The sequence below is a fragment of the Stegostoma tigrinum genome, chromosome 3, assembly GCF_030684315.1.
Source record: "Stegostoma tigrinum isolate sSteTig4 chromosome 3, sSteTig4.hap1, whole genome shotgun sequence".
Classification (NCBI taxonomy): Eukaryota; Metazoa; Chordata; class Chondrichthyes; order Orectolobiformes; family Stegostomatidae; genus Stegostoma; species Stegostoma tigrinum.
The window spans coordinates 114,659,631-114,674,185 of record NC_081356.1 but is presented as its reverse complement, the minus strand read 5'-3'; the positions used below and the strand labels follow the sequence as shown (position 1 = coordinate 114,674,185).

The 14,555-nt window shown below is 41.8% G+C and overlaps 1 protein-coding gene across 4 annotated transcripts in view; it reads left to right on the top strand.

Moving 5' to 3' along the window:
- Positions 1–392: 392 nt before the first annotated feature.
- Positions 393–14,555, top strand: part of LOC125450160 (organic cation/carnitine transporter 2-like) — a 71,172-nt gene continuing 57,009 nt past the window's right edge. For all 4 annotated transcript variants that reach the window (XR_007247032.2, XM_048526190.2, XM_048526175.2 and 1 more), the window contains exon 1: positions 393–1,056. Coding sequence is in view for 3 of the 4 variants with exons in the window: in XM_048526190.2 (XP_048382147.2) it covers positions 682–1,056 (375 nt within the window). In the remaining variant the exon portion in view is untranslated. The remainder of the gene's footprint in view (positions 1,057–14,555) is intronic.

Genomic DNA, 14,555 nt, shown 5'->3' with positions numbered 1-14,555 from the left:
ACGTCGTTCAGAGCCTGAAAAATCACTGCCAACAAATCATGTCATTAAATAAAAGGCCAAGGCTAATTTCAGCATTGGACATGTTAAACATCAGGTTTCCGATGCGAATGTTTGAACATTCATGGCAGTATCATTTTTAAATGAAGTTTATTTTACAGCAGCATCAACCATAAATAATGTTTTTATGAAGCATGATTGCTGCAGTAAATTATATCTTGAAAAATAATTGCATTTAACTTGAGTCTCAATTCTGTTTTCAGTACAGCTTACTTAACACATCAGACTGTCAGCTGCTGCTTTCACTCACATGTTATAAGTGTCATCATAAAGTATTGGATGGTCTGTTCATAAAGAGGCGGAGGCATAGCTTGATATACAGGAGAAGGGACCAATTCAACGTTTGCAAAAGAAGGACACTTCAGGGCCATATATATGTCCTGAAGCATTTTGAAGATTTTCTTAGACACAGTTTAGAGTTATCTTTAACAAGAGTATTCAATTGTAAACGTTACCAATCTATAAGATTAGATGTGCCTTTTACAAGAAGCAACGGTGATAACTTTCTGGCAGGAATCTATTTGAAAACTGAACTAATCTGCTTTGCTGTTTCCACAGGAAGCACATTTGAAGCTAAAGCACCGATTGCTCAGAAAAGAAATCATTTCAGGAGTCAGAAAAGAAATGCAAAGTTATGATGAGGCAATTGCTTTCCTCGGAGAATGGGGGCCTTACCAGAGGACAATTTTCCTTTTCCTCAGTCTGACTGTTGTTCCAAATGGATACACAGCCCTTTCTATGGTATTTCTGGCAGATATTCCTCAGCATCATTGTCGTCTGCCTAACTCTTCAAATGTGACGATTGGAGAAACTTCCTTTCTTAATCTAAGTTTGCTGCTACCTGTGGAAGAAGTGGGTGATGGACAAATGTACAGTAAATGCACCAGATACAAGACTCAAATGAAAGACAGTTTAAATGACACAATGCCTGAAATAGAGCCCTGTATTGATGGCTGGGTGTACAATACAGACAGATACACCTCTACAATTGTCACTGAGGTAAGAAGCTTTCATCTTATGCATTGATATTACACATTTTGTACATGGGATGACTTTTGCAATGGGTTACCAAAAAGTCACGGCATGTTTTAAGATATTTTCACAAATATCAAAATTGTGTTTGTATCACTAATTTAAATTATGTTTCAACAAGAACATAAATTGTTATTTTTCAATGCTACCTGGCTCTTGGCCAAACACTATGGTAAGACCTGGTCCCCAGAGTCTTATAAATGTGAATGAGTTGAAACAATTGATGGTGATCAATGCAATATGGCTTTGCATTCTGTTTGCCAACTCTGGCTCATCATATTCCTGGAGGATCGGACAGAATCAGCATGATTCATGAAAGGGAAATTGCGTTTGACAAATCTGCTAGAATTTTTTGATGATGTAACTTTGAGTTAAGTAGGCAGATTATTATTTGACTGGAGATAGATTGGGAATGGGGGAGGTGCAATGAGATCCAGGTGTCCTTTCGTACACCAGTCACTGAGAGTAATCATGCAGATTCAGCCGATGTTGAAGAGAGCAGATCGTATGTTGGCCTTGACAGCGAGAGGATTCAAGTACAGGAGCAGTGATGTCTTGCTGCAATTATACAGGGCCTTAGCGAGAACCATATCTGGAGTATTGTGTACAGTTCGGTCTCCTGATCTGAGGAAGGATGTTCTGGCCAAGAAGGGAGTGTAACAGAGGTTTCCCAGCCTGATTCATGGAATGGCAGGGCTGACATAAAGAGAGGCTGGATCAGTTATTACTATATATACTGGAGTTTAGGAAAATGAGGTGGGATCTCATAGAAAGCCATAAAATTCTAACAGGACTAGATAGGGTGAATGCAGGAATGATATTCTTGATGACCAAAGATTCCAGAACCAGGTATTACTGTTTAAGGATATGGGGAAAGCCATTTAGGACTGATATGAGGAGAAATTTCTTTATCTAGTGAGTGAATTGGAATTCTCTCCCACAAAAAGTGGTTGACGCTAAACCATTTAATGTTTTCATGAGGTTAGATACAGTTCTTAGGGAGAAAGAGATCAAAGGGTTTGGGAAGAATGTGGGAAGAGGATTCTGAGTTGGGCATCTGCCATGATTATACTAAATGGTAGAGCTCAAAGGATAGAATGGCCTACTCCTGCCATTATCATTTTCTATGGTTCCTTTGTTGTGCCACCTGACATCCTGTTGCAAATTGTCCCATTGTTGACATATCCATGGTCATGTCACACCACTTTCCTACACCAGCAAGAAAAAGAACAGCATCCCCATTGTCTGATTGGATGAATCATAACCATCATAATACATTTCTTTTAAAAGTAGGTGCAATACTTGAATGTTTCTTATGATTTTTATCCTGGCTTAGTCGCAAGACTGTCAAGTGCAAGTGGATTCACTTATGTCCATTACGGAAAGAAATCTGCCATCCTCACTAGGCCTGGCCTAAATGTGACTCCAGACCCACAGCAATGTGGTTGACTCCCAACTGGCCTCTGGGCAATTTTACAGATGGCTAATAAACGCTGGCCCAGCCAGAGATGCATATATCCTGTGAGTGAATATTTTAAAAAATCCAGAAATTAACCATGAATACCTGAAGATGCCAGTACAATCCAGAATGGTTGGCAATTCTATAATTTGTATCTAGAATTGGGAAGAAGTGCAACAAAGTCTCACTTTGCAACAAAGACTGAACGACGAAAGATCTAATTCAATGTACGACTCAAATCTAATTTCGTTTTGCTCTGTGTCAAACATATTTGGTATAATTTCCACTGATTGGTGCTAATCATATTTTGTACTGCACATTATGTTTTGACTTGCTAATTCTTGTTCAATGAAAGGACGTACATAAAGTTCTGTCTGATCTGGAAGCAATTCCTAAATTCCTTTTTATAGAATCATATGTGACAGACAAAGGCTATTTTGTACATTGTGACTCTGCTGGCAATTTTTTAACATTTCATTTGTCACAAATTGTGATATTCACAACTATTTCTGGCACTTCTACACCCCAGTGAGAATATCTGCCCACCATCAGGACTGTGAGCTGACCCTCAGCTCTTAGTGTCAACTTGATGCTGTTTTACAAGTGAAATCAGCTTCATTTCATCAGTTTTGGAAGTTATTGGTAACAATCAATTAATCAGGATAAATGGAAGGTGAAAACGTAGCCCATGCAAATAAAATCACTATCAAATTTACTCTCTGAACTATCAGATGTTATTTTATCCCCGTTAGTTAATTCATGATTTTTTATTACTTTGAGCAATCCTCAGCAATTTACAATCTGTATCAATGGCCTGGATTTTATACTCCCCACCACCAATAACCTGTTGGAAATCTTAAAGGGTGGGGGAAATGTTGGGCTGCCAACCCAGCCTTGGGCCTGTTGAGAATCTTAAGGTGAATAATACTAAAGGACCTCAGCCTCTCCCTCCTCCCCATTGTCATTTAACCCGAGCTTTGCATTTGGGAATCAGGACCACAGTTACCTAAGATTGGTAGTAACTGTTCATAAGCAATTTTCAGATATCTGAATTTAAATACTACCTGAACTTAAATGAGTACTTAAATACTAATTTAAGTATATTAACAGCAGCACATAGACATCAGTTATTGAGACAGAAAGTGTATATGGCCCAGCATTGTTCATAGCCAATTGGTATGGTATGTGTTAACTTCTCTGGCTTGTGAAGACAGAAACTTGCAGTCTAGCAAAATTGTTTGGCAACTCTTCTGGTCCTCTGTCCATGGTGAATGCTATTGTTTGATGAGGACTTCTTGCTCACTCTGAGCACTGTTAATCCTTCATTTTTGGAGGCTGGTAGATCACATTATGTTCAATTACCTGCTTGAATTCTTCCTTTAAATAAATACAAGAACTCAGATATCAAAATAGTCATCTTCCACTTTCTTATTTTCATCAATGTGACATCATTGGCTGGGCCAGCATTTTGCCCATCCCTAGTTGCCATTGAGAAGGTGGTGGTGAGCTGCCTTCTTATCCTGCTGTAGTCCATGTGGTAGACCCACACCATGGTTTGGGAGGGAGTACAGGATATTGACCCAGCCACACTCAGGCAAAAGCTTGTATTTTCAAGTCAGGATGGAGAGTGACTCGGGGGGCCGGGGGGAAATGCAGGGAGGGGTGTGCTCATATTTCTTCTGTACTTACACTTCTAGACAGCAATTGTGGTGTGTTTGGAAGGTGTTGTTGAAGAAACTATGTGTCCTTGCTCACAAATCATTTAAGATTGGCATACAGATACAGCAAGCAATTAAGAATGCAAATGCTATGTTAGTTTTCATCACAAAGGGCATTTTTAAAATTCATTCATGGGATGTGATTGTCATTGACTGGACCAGTATTTGTTTCCCATCCCTAATTATCATTGAACTGAATGGCTGATTAGGCTATTCCAGAGAGCAATTACGAGTCAATCACATGCTGTGGGTCTGGAGTTACATGTAGGTCAGACTGGATATAGAGGGAAGATTTCCTTCCCTAAATGGCATTAAGTGAACCAGATGGATTTCTTTATCAATGACAGTTGACAGTAGTTACATGGTTTCCAGTAGGTATTATTGAATTCAGATTTCACCATCTGCTTCAGTGGGATTCAAAACCGTGTCTCCAGAACATTAGCCTGGCATCTGTACTACTCATCCAGAGGGGTTATTTATGTGCCACTGTTTCCTCAGGTGAAAAATTCTTACCATATTTACATGGGTCCTTGGTGAGACCACACATGGAATATTGTGCACAATTTTGGTCACCTTAACTAAGAATGGATATGCTTTCTGTGGTTTGGGCTGTAAAACCAATGCATACCACTGCTCATCATATTGTCTAGACCTTCTGGCTCACTGCATTACATGGGCTGTGCTCATGATGAAGACTGTTCCCACCATCTCTTTAGGTGTGGGACATGACATGGACTGTTTGGCCTAGTGTGATCAAGAAAAACCACTTACTGGCCCAGCTCGAAAATTCTGGAGCAGTTAACAAGATTACTTTATTTCATGTTAACAGATGGCTAAGGGTTACACTGATATAATAGACACTGTTACAGAAACCCTGAGGAGGTGAAGGTGTTAGGTTTCATTGCTTTGAGATCCTAAACTGTTCTGCCAACAAGTCCGTATGACACAATCACAGCAGTTGGTACTTATGGCCCTCCTCAGCATTAAACCTTTCAGACCCAATTACAAAACCTTCCTAGGCGCAGTGCTTCTAACCTTTTTCCCCATTTTGAAGCAAAAAAATTGTCATGACCCCCTAAGGGACAACTGGGAGAGGTGGTAGGAGTAGAACCTGTGGAAGTGAGGCAGGTCCATTGTAAGTGGGGGACTGTCTGCTGTTACAAGTTACATCCAATTGGAGCTCTCTGATTAACCGATACCTTCTCATTGGAAACCCTGCCACAGAGAAAGTCCAATGGAAATTGACTAAACCTATCCTTAAGTGGGGCTACTGTTCTATGATAGATTGAGCAAAATGAATCTATATTCCTTAGTGTTCAAAAGGTTAAAACATGATCATATTTGAACATATATAATTGTTTTAGGGCTTGATGGAATTGGAAATATTACTCACAGTTCAAGAATTGGTTTCAGCCTTTTAAGACTGAATAGAAAATAAATTTCATTACTCAAAGAACTGAGGAGCTTTGGAACTGAAGAAGAACCCAAAGGACTGCAGATGCTGTAAATCAGGAACAAAAACAAAGTCGTTGGAAAAGCTCAGCAGGTCTGGCAGCATCTGTGAAGGAAAAAAGAGAGTTAACGTTTCGGGCCTGGTGACCCCTTCTCAGAACTACTCAGAGCTGACTTCATTGCTTTAGACACTCACTCAACTGTGTCTCTAAATTTAGCACAAGCACATGTGAAATATTAGTGGATGTAGACCATTCAGCCCTTCAAATCTGCCTTGCCATTCAAGAAGATCAAGAAAGCCTCCACTCTTCTTTTGGGCCACACCCCACAGCTCTCACCTCCCAGCTTTTCAAAAATCTATCCAGAAATAATACATTCCTCAAATACTTGCAGTGGTTTAGCCTCCACAAGTCTCTTGAGTAGAGAATGTCAGAGATTCACTACCCTCTGGGAGGATAAATTCCTTCACATCTCAGTAGTATAGGCCAGGTGTGCAGTGGGGTGGCCTCCCAGTGAGGTGGTCTCCCTGCTGTGGCAGCCTTGTCCAGGAGGGGTGATTTCAGCCTGTAGTGGCGTTCTTGTCCTGGCGTAGAAGTCTTGTCCCATCATGGTGTGCTTCTTCAGCAGCTTCTAGGTATTCCAGTCCCCCAGTGTAAAGGTCTAGTCCAGGCGTGGTGGTCTTGTCTTGGTGTGAAGGTCTTGTCCTTGCTTCAGAGGTGGTTTCTGGGTCTTCCAACGGCCCAGTATGGAGGTTTAGTCCCAGCATGGAGGTCTCATCTTGATGTGATGGGGTGGTCTCAACCCAGTGTTGTGATCTTGGCTTAGCCCAATGTGGCAGTTTTGGCCCAATTTTCCAGGGGTACTGCAAACTGAGGAGCCATTAATTGAACAGTGGTGAACATTTTACACTTTTTTTCTAGCTTATGACTTCTGTCATTAATTTAGGCATTGTGGTATGGCGACTTATTAAATTTTTCACTGCATTTGTTTTTGTAAAAATACACATGACAATAAATTGCTATTCTATTCTAAATCCGTATCTCCTTATTATCCAGTTATGTTCCTTAATTTGAGATTCCTCCACTAAGAGAAACATCTTTTCACAATTTACCCTGTCAAGCTTCCTCAAAATCTGATATATTACATTAAAATCACCATTCATTCTTCCAAACCGTAATAAATAAGGACCTAACCTGTTAGGCTGTTTCTGTAAAGTCAACCCCTTAAACCCAGGAATCAGCTAAATGAATCTCTTGAACTGACTCCAATGCCAGTATATCCTTTGTTAAATATCATGCCCATAACTACAGACAGCACTTCAGTGTGGTCTCACTGATACAGTTCTATCAAGACTTCCCTACTTTGAAACTCCAACCCCCAGCCTAAATGCTGAAATCCTATTGACCTTCTTAATTGCTTGCTGAGCCTGCATGCTAACCTTTTATGTTTTGTACACAAGCACACCAGTTCCCTCTGTGCTATATGCTTTTGGAATCTCTCTATATTTAAATAATAGTCAATTCCCCAGTTGTTTCCTCAAAGGGCCCCACACTCACTTTAGCTTTTTTTTAATCTACCCATTAGAGCCCTTGACATTTGTTGCTTTTTATCAATTTACTTTGATAATCAATTATCCTCTTTTTTATTAGCTTTTTAGTCAATTGTTTCTTACTTACATCCATTATTTATGTTACAGGAACTGATATAAAGGTCACTTTATCCGGTACAAATATCCCAATGAAGGCAAAAAGCCCATCATTGTATCTAGACAGATTGTGAGGACAGAACTGGTCAGAGCTTATTAAATAGGACATAAGGCTCAAAAGGATGAAAGACCTATGCTTTCTTATGCTCTTATGTTTAGTTTTTGCAGATGGCAGGACATATTGGTTGGGTGAGGTGGTTTGCAAAACATTGAGATCATGAGGCTCTGGTAAGGCCACAACCAAAGCATTACTTACAGTGTTGGTCACCGCATTTTGGAAAGGATGTGAGGGCTTTAGAAGGTATGGAGGAATTTTATCAGATTGATTCCATCGGTAAATGACTTTAGCTACCAGTTGAAGGTCAATGCAGATGGGATTGTTCTACTTGGAGCAAAAGAGATTGAGGGATAATTTGATAGAAGCATACAAGATTATGATGGGTTTGGAAAAGGTACATAAAGAGGAGCTATCCCCATTAGCTGATGATACAAGAACTAAGAAACATGGAATGGACAAACATGAAGAAGACCTTTTTAACATTTTTACAAAGTGACATTTCAAGTGGCAATGACCTGGTGTTTGCTCCCCATGTATGTGGTGGAAGTGGAGACAATAAATGATTTCTACTGTAAATCAGATGGCCATTTGATAAACTTACAGGTTCCAGAGGTGATGAGGTAGGGAGTGACGTTTAAATAAACTTATTGGAACTACATAGATCTGATGTGCCGAATGACCTCCTCCTATGCCATTGTTCCATGGTCAGAATTAGTAGGCCCATCCAATCTCAAACGTGAAGGTGATCAGGAAATGGTCTAAACTAAACATGGACTGTTTGGTCTTATAATTGTTTGTAAAGTGCTTTCTCTACCAAACCTTATTTGTTCCTTAGATGAAAGTGATTACTTTGCAATGACAATTACTTATACAATATTAAAAATCACATGACACCAAGTTATAGTCCAATTTGAAATCGCAAGCTTTCGGAGAGCAGCCCCTTTGTCAGGTGAAGCCACTTCATCTGATGAAGGAGCAGCGCTCTGAAAGCTTGTGATTTTAAATAAATCTGTTGGACTATAACCTGGTGTCATGTGACTTTTGACTTTGTCCACCCCAGTCCAACACCGGCACCTGCACATCACTGTACAAAGGTCATCAAGAAATTTAGATAGGTCACATAGCAGTGTTTATCTCCATGGCGACCTTGTGTATTTTTCATCCTCCGGCCGGGGGAATGTGGTAGAGCCAAGGGTTACAATGTGCATTGCTTTCCCTTCTGCGCACTTTGTGCTATAATTCTGAAAAGAATACATAGATTCCAATGTCTTAAACATGAACAAGTCTGTAGAGAAAGGTATTGCTATGTCACTCCTCTGCTGCTGACAGCAGCTGTGATGTTTCTGGATATGGAATGATCTGTTCCTTGAAAAGGTAATCTGATCTTGATGTAAACAAGTAGCAAAGAGACGAGGAAAGCTTAGAAGAGACAGACAGTCTTAAAGAGGGCTTAGCTCATGTAATATTTTGAACAGTTCAATGCTCTATGAAGCCTAGCACTGTGTATGCTATCTTCTGTATATGGGGAGCTGTGGTAATATTTGATTCCTATTTCTGGCTGTGAAGAATACTAAAGGGAGCACAGAACGCAACATGGAGCCATTTTTTTTCAAAAAGAAGAGTCTTTTAAACTTAAGGGACTGAGATGAGAAGGCATTTCTTCTCTTAGAGGATTGGTAATCTTGTTACAGCTCACTGGGCTACAGCACTAGGAATCAAAGCCCACTATTCCTGGAGGTGTCACAAAAGTTAAAAATTTCATAAAAGTATACAAAGTTCCCCAATTACCTGTCTTTTTAGTGTCTGGTTAACAGAAAGCACAGATCAGTTTTCTGCACACATTGAGAACTTTTTTTTATTGTAAATAAATAGATTCAGAACTACTGCTAAACAATTAGGCTTAAACAACATTCATTTAAAAAAGTGTGGCATGGCAGCTCATGGTTAGCATTGCTACTTCACAGTGCCAGGGACCCAGGTTTGATTCCCACTTTGGGTGATTGCACATATGAAGTTTGCATGTTGTCCTTGGTCTGTGTGGGTTTCCGCCAGGTGCCCCAGCTTCTTCCCACGGTCCACCGACCTGCAGATTAGGTGGGTTGGCCAAAGTAAATGGGGGCAAATTATGGGGACAGGATGGGAGACTGGGTCGGGGTGGGAATCTCTCCTGAGGTTTGGTGCAGCCTTGATGGGCTCAATGGCTTCTTTCCACACTGTAGAGATATTAAGATTATGAGCTGTCTCCATGTAACATACACACACACACACACACACACACACACACACACACACACACATGCACACACACACGTAAATCTATCAGATGAATTTGTATTTGCAGGTACATTCTGTTTTGTTCAAAAACTGCACAATTTAGAGATAGTCAGTCAATGTGGCATTTCATAAATTCCTACTTTAGAATTAAAATCAGTCTGACTCCAAACAATCATAGAAACAGATTCTAGACAAGGCCTCACACCTAATACACATTGTCTGACCTAAAATGTCACCTCTTCTTTACACTGATAAAACCTTTGATTCTTTCAGGGCAGTGACCTGAAAGAAATTCGGGGATTTTCATATACATATTAAGCAATTAAAACTTTCTAACTGATTAAAGATTTAATGGCATCTTAGGTTTGATTAATATATCCTCATCAGTGGTGTGACCTTTGATTATTAACTTACAAATTCTGTGCCTGATACTACCTCTCTCACTAACATCTGAAGAAGGAGCGAGGTACCAAAAGCTTGTGTTTTCAAATAAGCCACTTGGACTATAACCTGGAGTCATGTGATTTCTGACCTTGTCCACCCCAGTCCAACACCAGCACCTCCAGATTAAGGTAAAACTCTAACCTCTTTGCAAGGTCCCTATGCACACACCCTTGCAGACAGGCACATGAAGAAAGTGCTTTTATGAGCGGAGAGAAAGCTGCCAAGACAGTTCAGCGGTCAATGTTCATAATAATTACTGAGATAATTATTTTAGCTCACTAGGACTTGTTGCTCCTTGATGTCTCTTCTCCAGTGCTGTGAAGACCGTGTGTTTTGTGGCTGAAATGTTTTAAAGGCTTTCTGCATATTTTGAAAAGCAAATTACCTGACATTTATAGGAAACATTGTGTAAAGGGCTGTTTGAACAAGCAATGTTTGCAGACAAACTGGAGTCAAGGGGTTCTCTATATGATGCAGGAGGGTGGCAATAGGATGTTGATAGGTTTATGCACGAATTACCTGTTGTAAATGACAAAAGCTTCTGTTTGCCAGCAACTATATGATTTGTTCTGAGGTAACTAAGCTGCTTGGAGTTGGGAATAAGATAGAGAAATGATTTGGTCTCCACAAGCTCAAGAGCTGTCACTCTATTCATGGCATAGAATTGGTTGGCATCCCTGGCTGTGGCGCCATATTTAAAAACCCATTGTATACCCAGCCTAGAGATGCCCTGCACAGTTCCTGACATCTGCCCTGGATCTGGCGAACAGGGGATAGCTTCATCCCACCTTGCAGGAACGATCCAGGACATCCTGCTGTTCGGTGAGGTGCAGATCCAAGATGTCCTCACCCTCAGGTCTAGTAAGGGAGGCCACGACACTGAACCATGCCAGCCTAGTCCTGGGTTGCCACTGGGTAAGCGCAGTCTCAGTCATCTGGAGGAATACCCAGCACTGTAGGAAGAAGGCCAGTGCCCTTCACCATTTGACCAGTGAAGTGCCAACATTGCTCTCCAAAACCTCACACTCTACCTCTGCTCCTGTACCGATCTCCTAGAAAAGTTTATGCTCTATCACTCTCACTAAGCCTACAACATCTTCCCCACTCACCATCACCCACCCTGAGCTATGACACCACTGAACCTGCACGTCCTCTGTGCTGTCACTCTCTCTGAGGACAATGAGACATTAACAGTGGTGCCACCCACTTTCATTTCCCATTACACTTGCCTGTCTCATTCCAAGCCCAAAACAGCCCAAACAAGCAGAGGATCCTGACCCCCAACTCCCATGAGCAGGCCCATTGAGTCATAGAATCTACACCACAGAAAAGAGGCCCTTTGGCCCAGCAAGTCTATATCAGTCAAAATCAAGCATCTAACTATCCCAGGTTCCAGCACTTGGCCAGTAGCCTTGTATGCCTTGGCATCATAAATGCACATCTAAATACTTCTTAAATATTATGGCACCTATCACCCTATCAGCCAGTGAATCCCAGATATCCACCACTCTCAGGGAGAAAACAGTTCTTCCTCCTATCTCCTCTAAACCTCCTATCTCAGGGCCTGGACTAGTCCTGGCGACTGCCCTTAACCTTTTTCTCATTCATTCATAGGATTTGGCCAATCACTAGCAAAGTCACCATTTATTGCCCAAGGGGCAGTTAAGAATCAACTACATTGCTGTGGGTCTGGAGTCACATGTACTCCAGACCAGGTATGGATGGCAGTTTCCTTCACTAAAGGTATTTAATGAATCAGATGGGCTTTTCCACGATGATGAGCAATGGTTTCATGGTCATCTTTAAACTCTTATTTCAAATTATTATTGAATTTAAGTTCCACGTTTGCTGCACCAGGATTCAAAGCCAGGACACCAGAACATTATCTGGGTCTCTGGATTAATAGTCAAATTATAATACCATTGGGTCATTGCCTACCCAGCCTACACTTACTGAGCTGGATCCCTGAGCAAAGGTTATCCACTTTGACTGCTCGAAGACCTGCTAACAACAATGACAAGCCTCCTGATCTTGTCTCTGTGCTAAATAGCATGGCAAAACAGTAGCAATATGAGCCAGATAACTCTGGCTGAGGGTGTGAAAGGCAAGACAAGGTAAAGCAGGTATGCGACAGGCATCCAGGTAGGCTCAGTGTGCATTAGGGCTATTACAGTGAGTGAAAAAGCCAGAACGGTGCAGTCCATGAGCTGGGTGCAGGTACCTGACTGCACATTGTACCCGGTGCGGCTTCCTCTACATTGGGGAAACCAAGCGGAGGCTTGGAGACCGCTTTGCAGAACACCTCCGCTCAGTTCGCAACAAACAACTGCACCTCCCAGTCGCAAACCATTTCCACTCCCCCTCCCATTCTCTAGATGACATGTCCATCATGGGCCTCCTGCACTGCCACAATGATGCCACCCGAAGGTTGCAGGAACAGCAACTCATATTCCGCCTGGGAACCCTGCAGCCTAATGGTATCAATGTGGACTTCACCAGTTTCAAAATCTCCCCTTCCCCTACTGCATCCCTAAACCAGCCCAGTTCATCCCCTCCCCCCACCGCACCACACAACCAGCCCAGCTCTTCCCCCCCACCCACTGCATCCCAAAACCAGTCCAACCTGTCTCTGCCTCCCTAACCGGTTCTTCCTCTCACCCATCCCTTCCTCCCACCCCAAGCCGCACCCCCATCTACCTACTAACCTCATCCCACCTCCTTGACCTGTCTGTCTTCCCTGGACTGACCTATCCCCTCCCTACCTCCCCACCTATACTCTCTCCACCTATCTTCTTTACTCTCCATCTTCGGTCCGCCTCCCCCTCTCTCCCTATTTATTCCAGTTCCCTCTCCCCATCCCCCTCTCTGATGAAGGGTCTAGGCCTGAAATGTCAGCTTTTGTGCTCCTGAGATGCTGCTTGGCCTGCTGTGTTCATCCAGCCTCACATTTTATTATCTTGGAATTCTCCAGCATCTGCAGTTCGCATTATCTCTGTACAGTGCCCTTGCTGCATTATACAATGATTATCACCATGGCAACCCAAGGTGAAGCTCTGAGCTGCAGAAGTATCCAGTGAGTGGATCAAAGGTGTACCATGAGGGTTCTTAGATGCTGGCAAATGTTGGGCATGCCATTGTCTGTGGACACAGGGTGTATTTGGCTTGTGCCACAAGACCCCTTCACTCTTGTTTCCATATTGGGTTTTGCTGACAGCTGGCTTGTATGGTGAGTTTGGTCAGAGTGTAACCCAGGGTGAGTTGAAGTGTTAATGAAGTTACTTAACAAACAATAAAGAGCTTCAACAGGGAACCTGCAGCTTCCTGCTGTTGGGGTAAAGCGAGGATGTTATGACAAGATGATCTTGATGTCAAGGTGACCATCTTGCCCGATTCTACAACTCACCTCGCCATGGCCTATGTCACTCAGGGTCTTGTAAGATTCTGTCCCATCTTTACAATCTTTGGAGGTAGGAGCAGTGGAAAATCCCCAGCTTAAGTAATTCAAGTTGGAGAAAATGTGACTGAAAAAACAGATGATGGAATCTTGCATAAAAAGTTTCAGGGCTTTGAAAGTTTTTGTGGCTACAATTAATGCCAAACGTGCTAAGTGGATCGCCCAGTAGTTCTGCACAATTCATCACTGGTTCACTGGTCTGATAACTTGTAATTCAGAGTTTCTCTTGACTGTAATGTGTCAGTTAGCTTATGTTTAATTTGTGTTTTTCTCGTTCATATGTGGGATGTGTGCGTCACTGACAAGGTCAGCATTTACTGCCCATCCTTTATTGGCCTTGAACTGCATGGCCAGCTAGAGCATTTCAGAGGGCAGATAAGTGTTAACCACATTGCTGTGACCCTGGAGTCACCTGTAGGCCAGACCAGGTAAGGATGGCATATTTCCCTTCCTGAGGGTTTTTACAATAAGCAACAGTGGTTACCATTACACTCGTTTTAAATTTCAGGTGTTTTTTTAATTGAATTCAAATTTCACCAACTGCCATATTAGGATTTGAGCCCATGTCCCCATAACATTGGCCTGAAGCTCTTGATTCTTATCTCAGTGATTTTGGTTTGATTGTTAAAACTAAAATCTTGTCTGTTGGTTTTCATATTATGGTCATTCAGTGAATTTTGCTCTTTTGGATCACATTGTGTTACATAGTAGACTTAACTGAAAATTTGAAATACGTGGGACAAATGGGACCACAGTAGTATTGATCCGAAGTTGGCTAAGTAGCAGAAAACTAAGAGTGGCAACGAATGGTTGCTTTTCAGTCTCAAGGAGACCATACGGTAGAGTTACCTTGGGGGTTTGTATGTTAACTACTGCTTTTCTTGATTTATATTATTGATGTA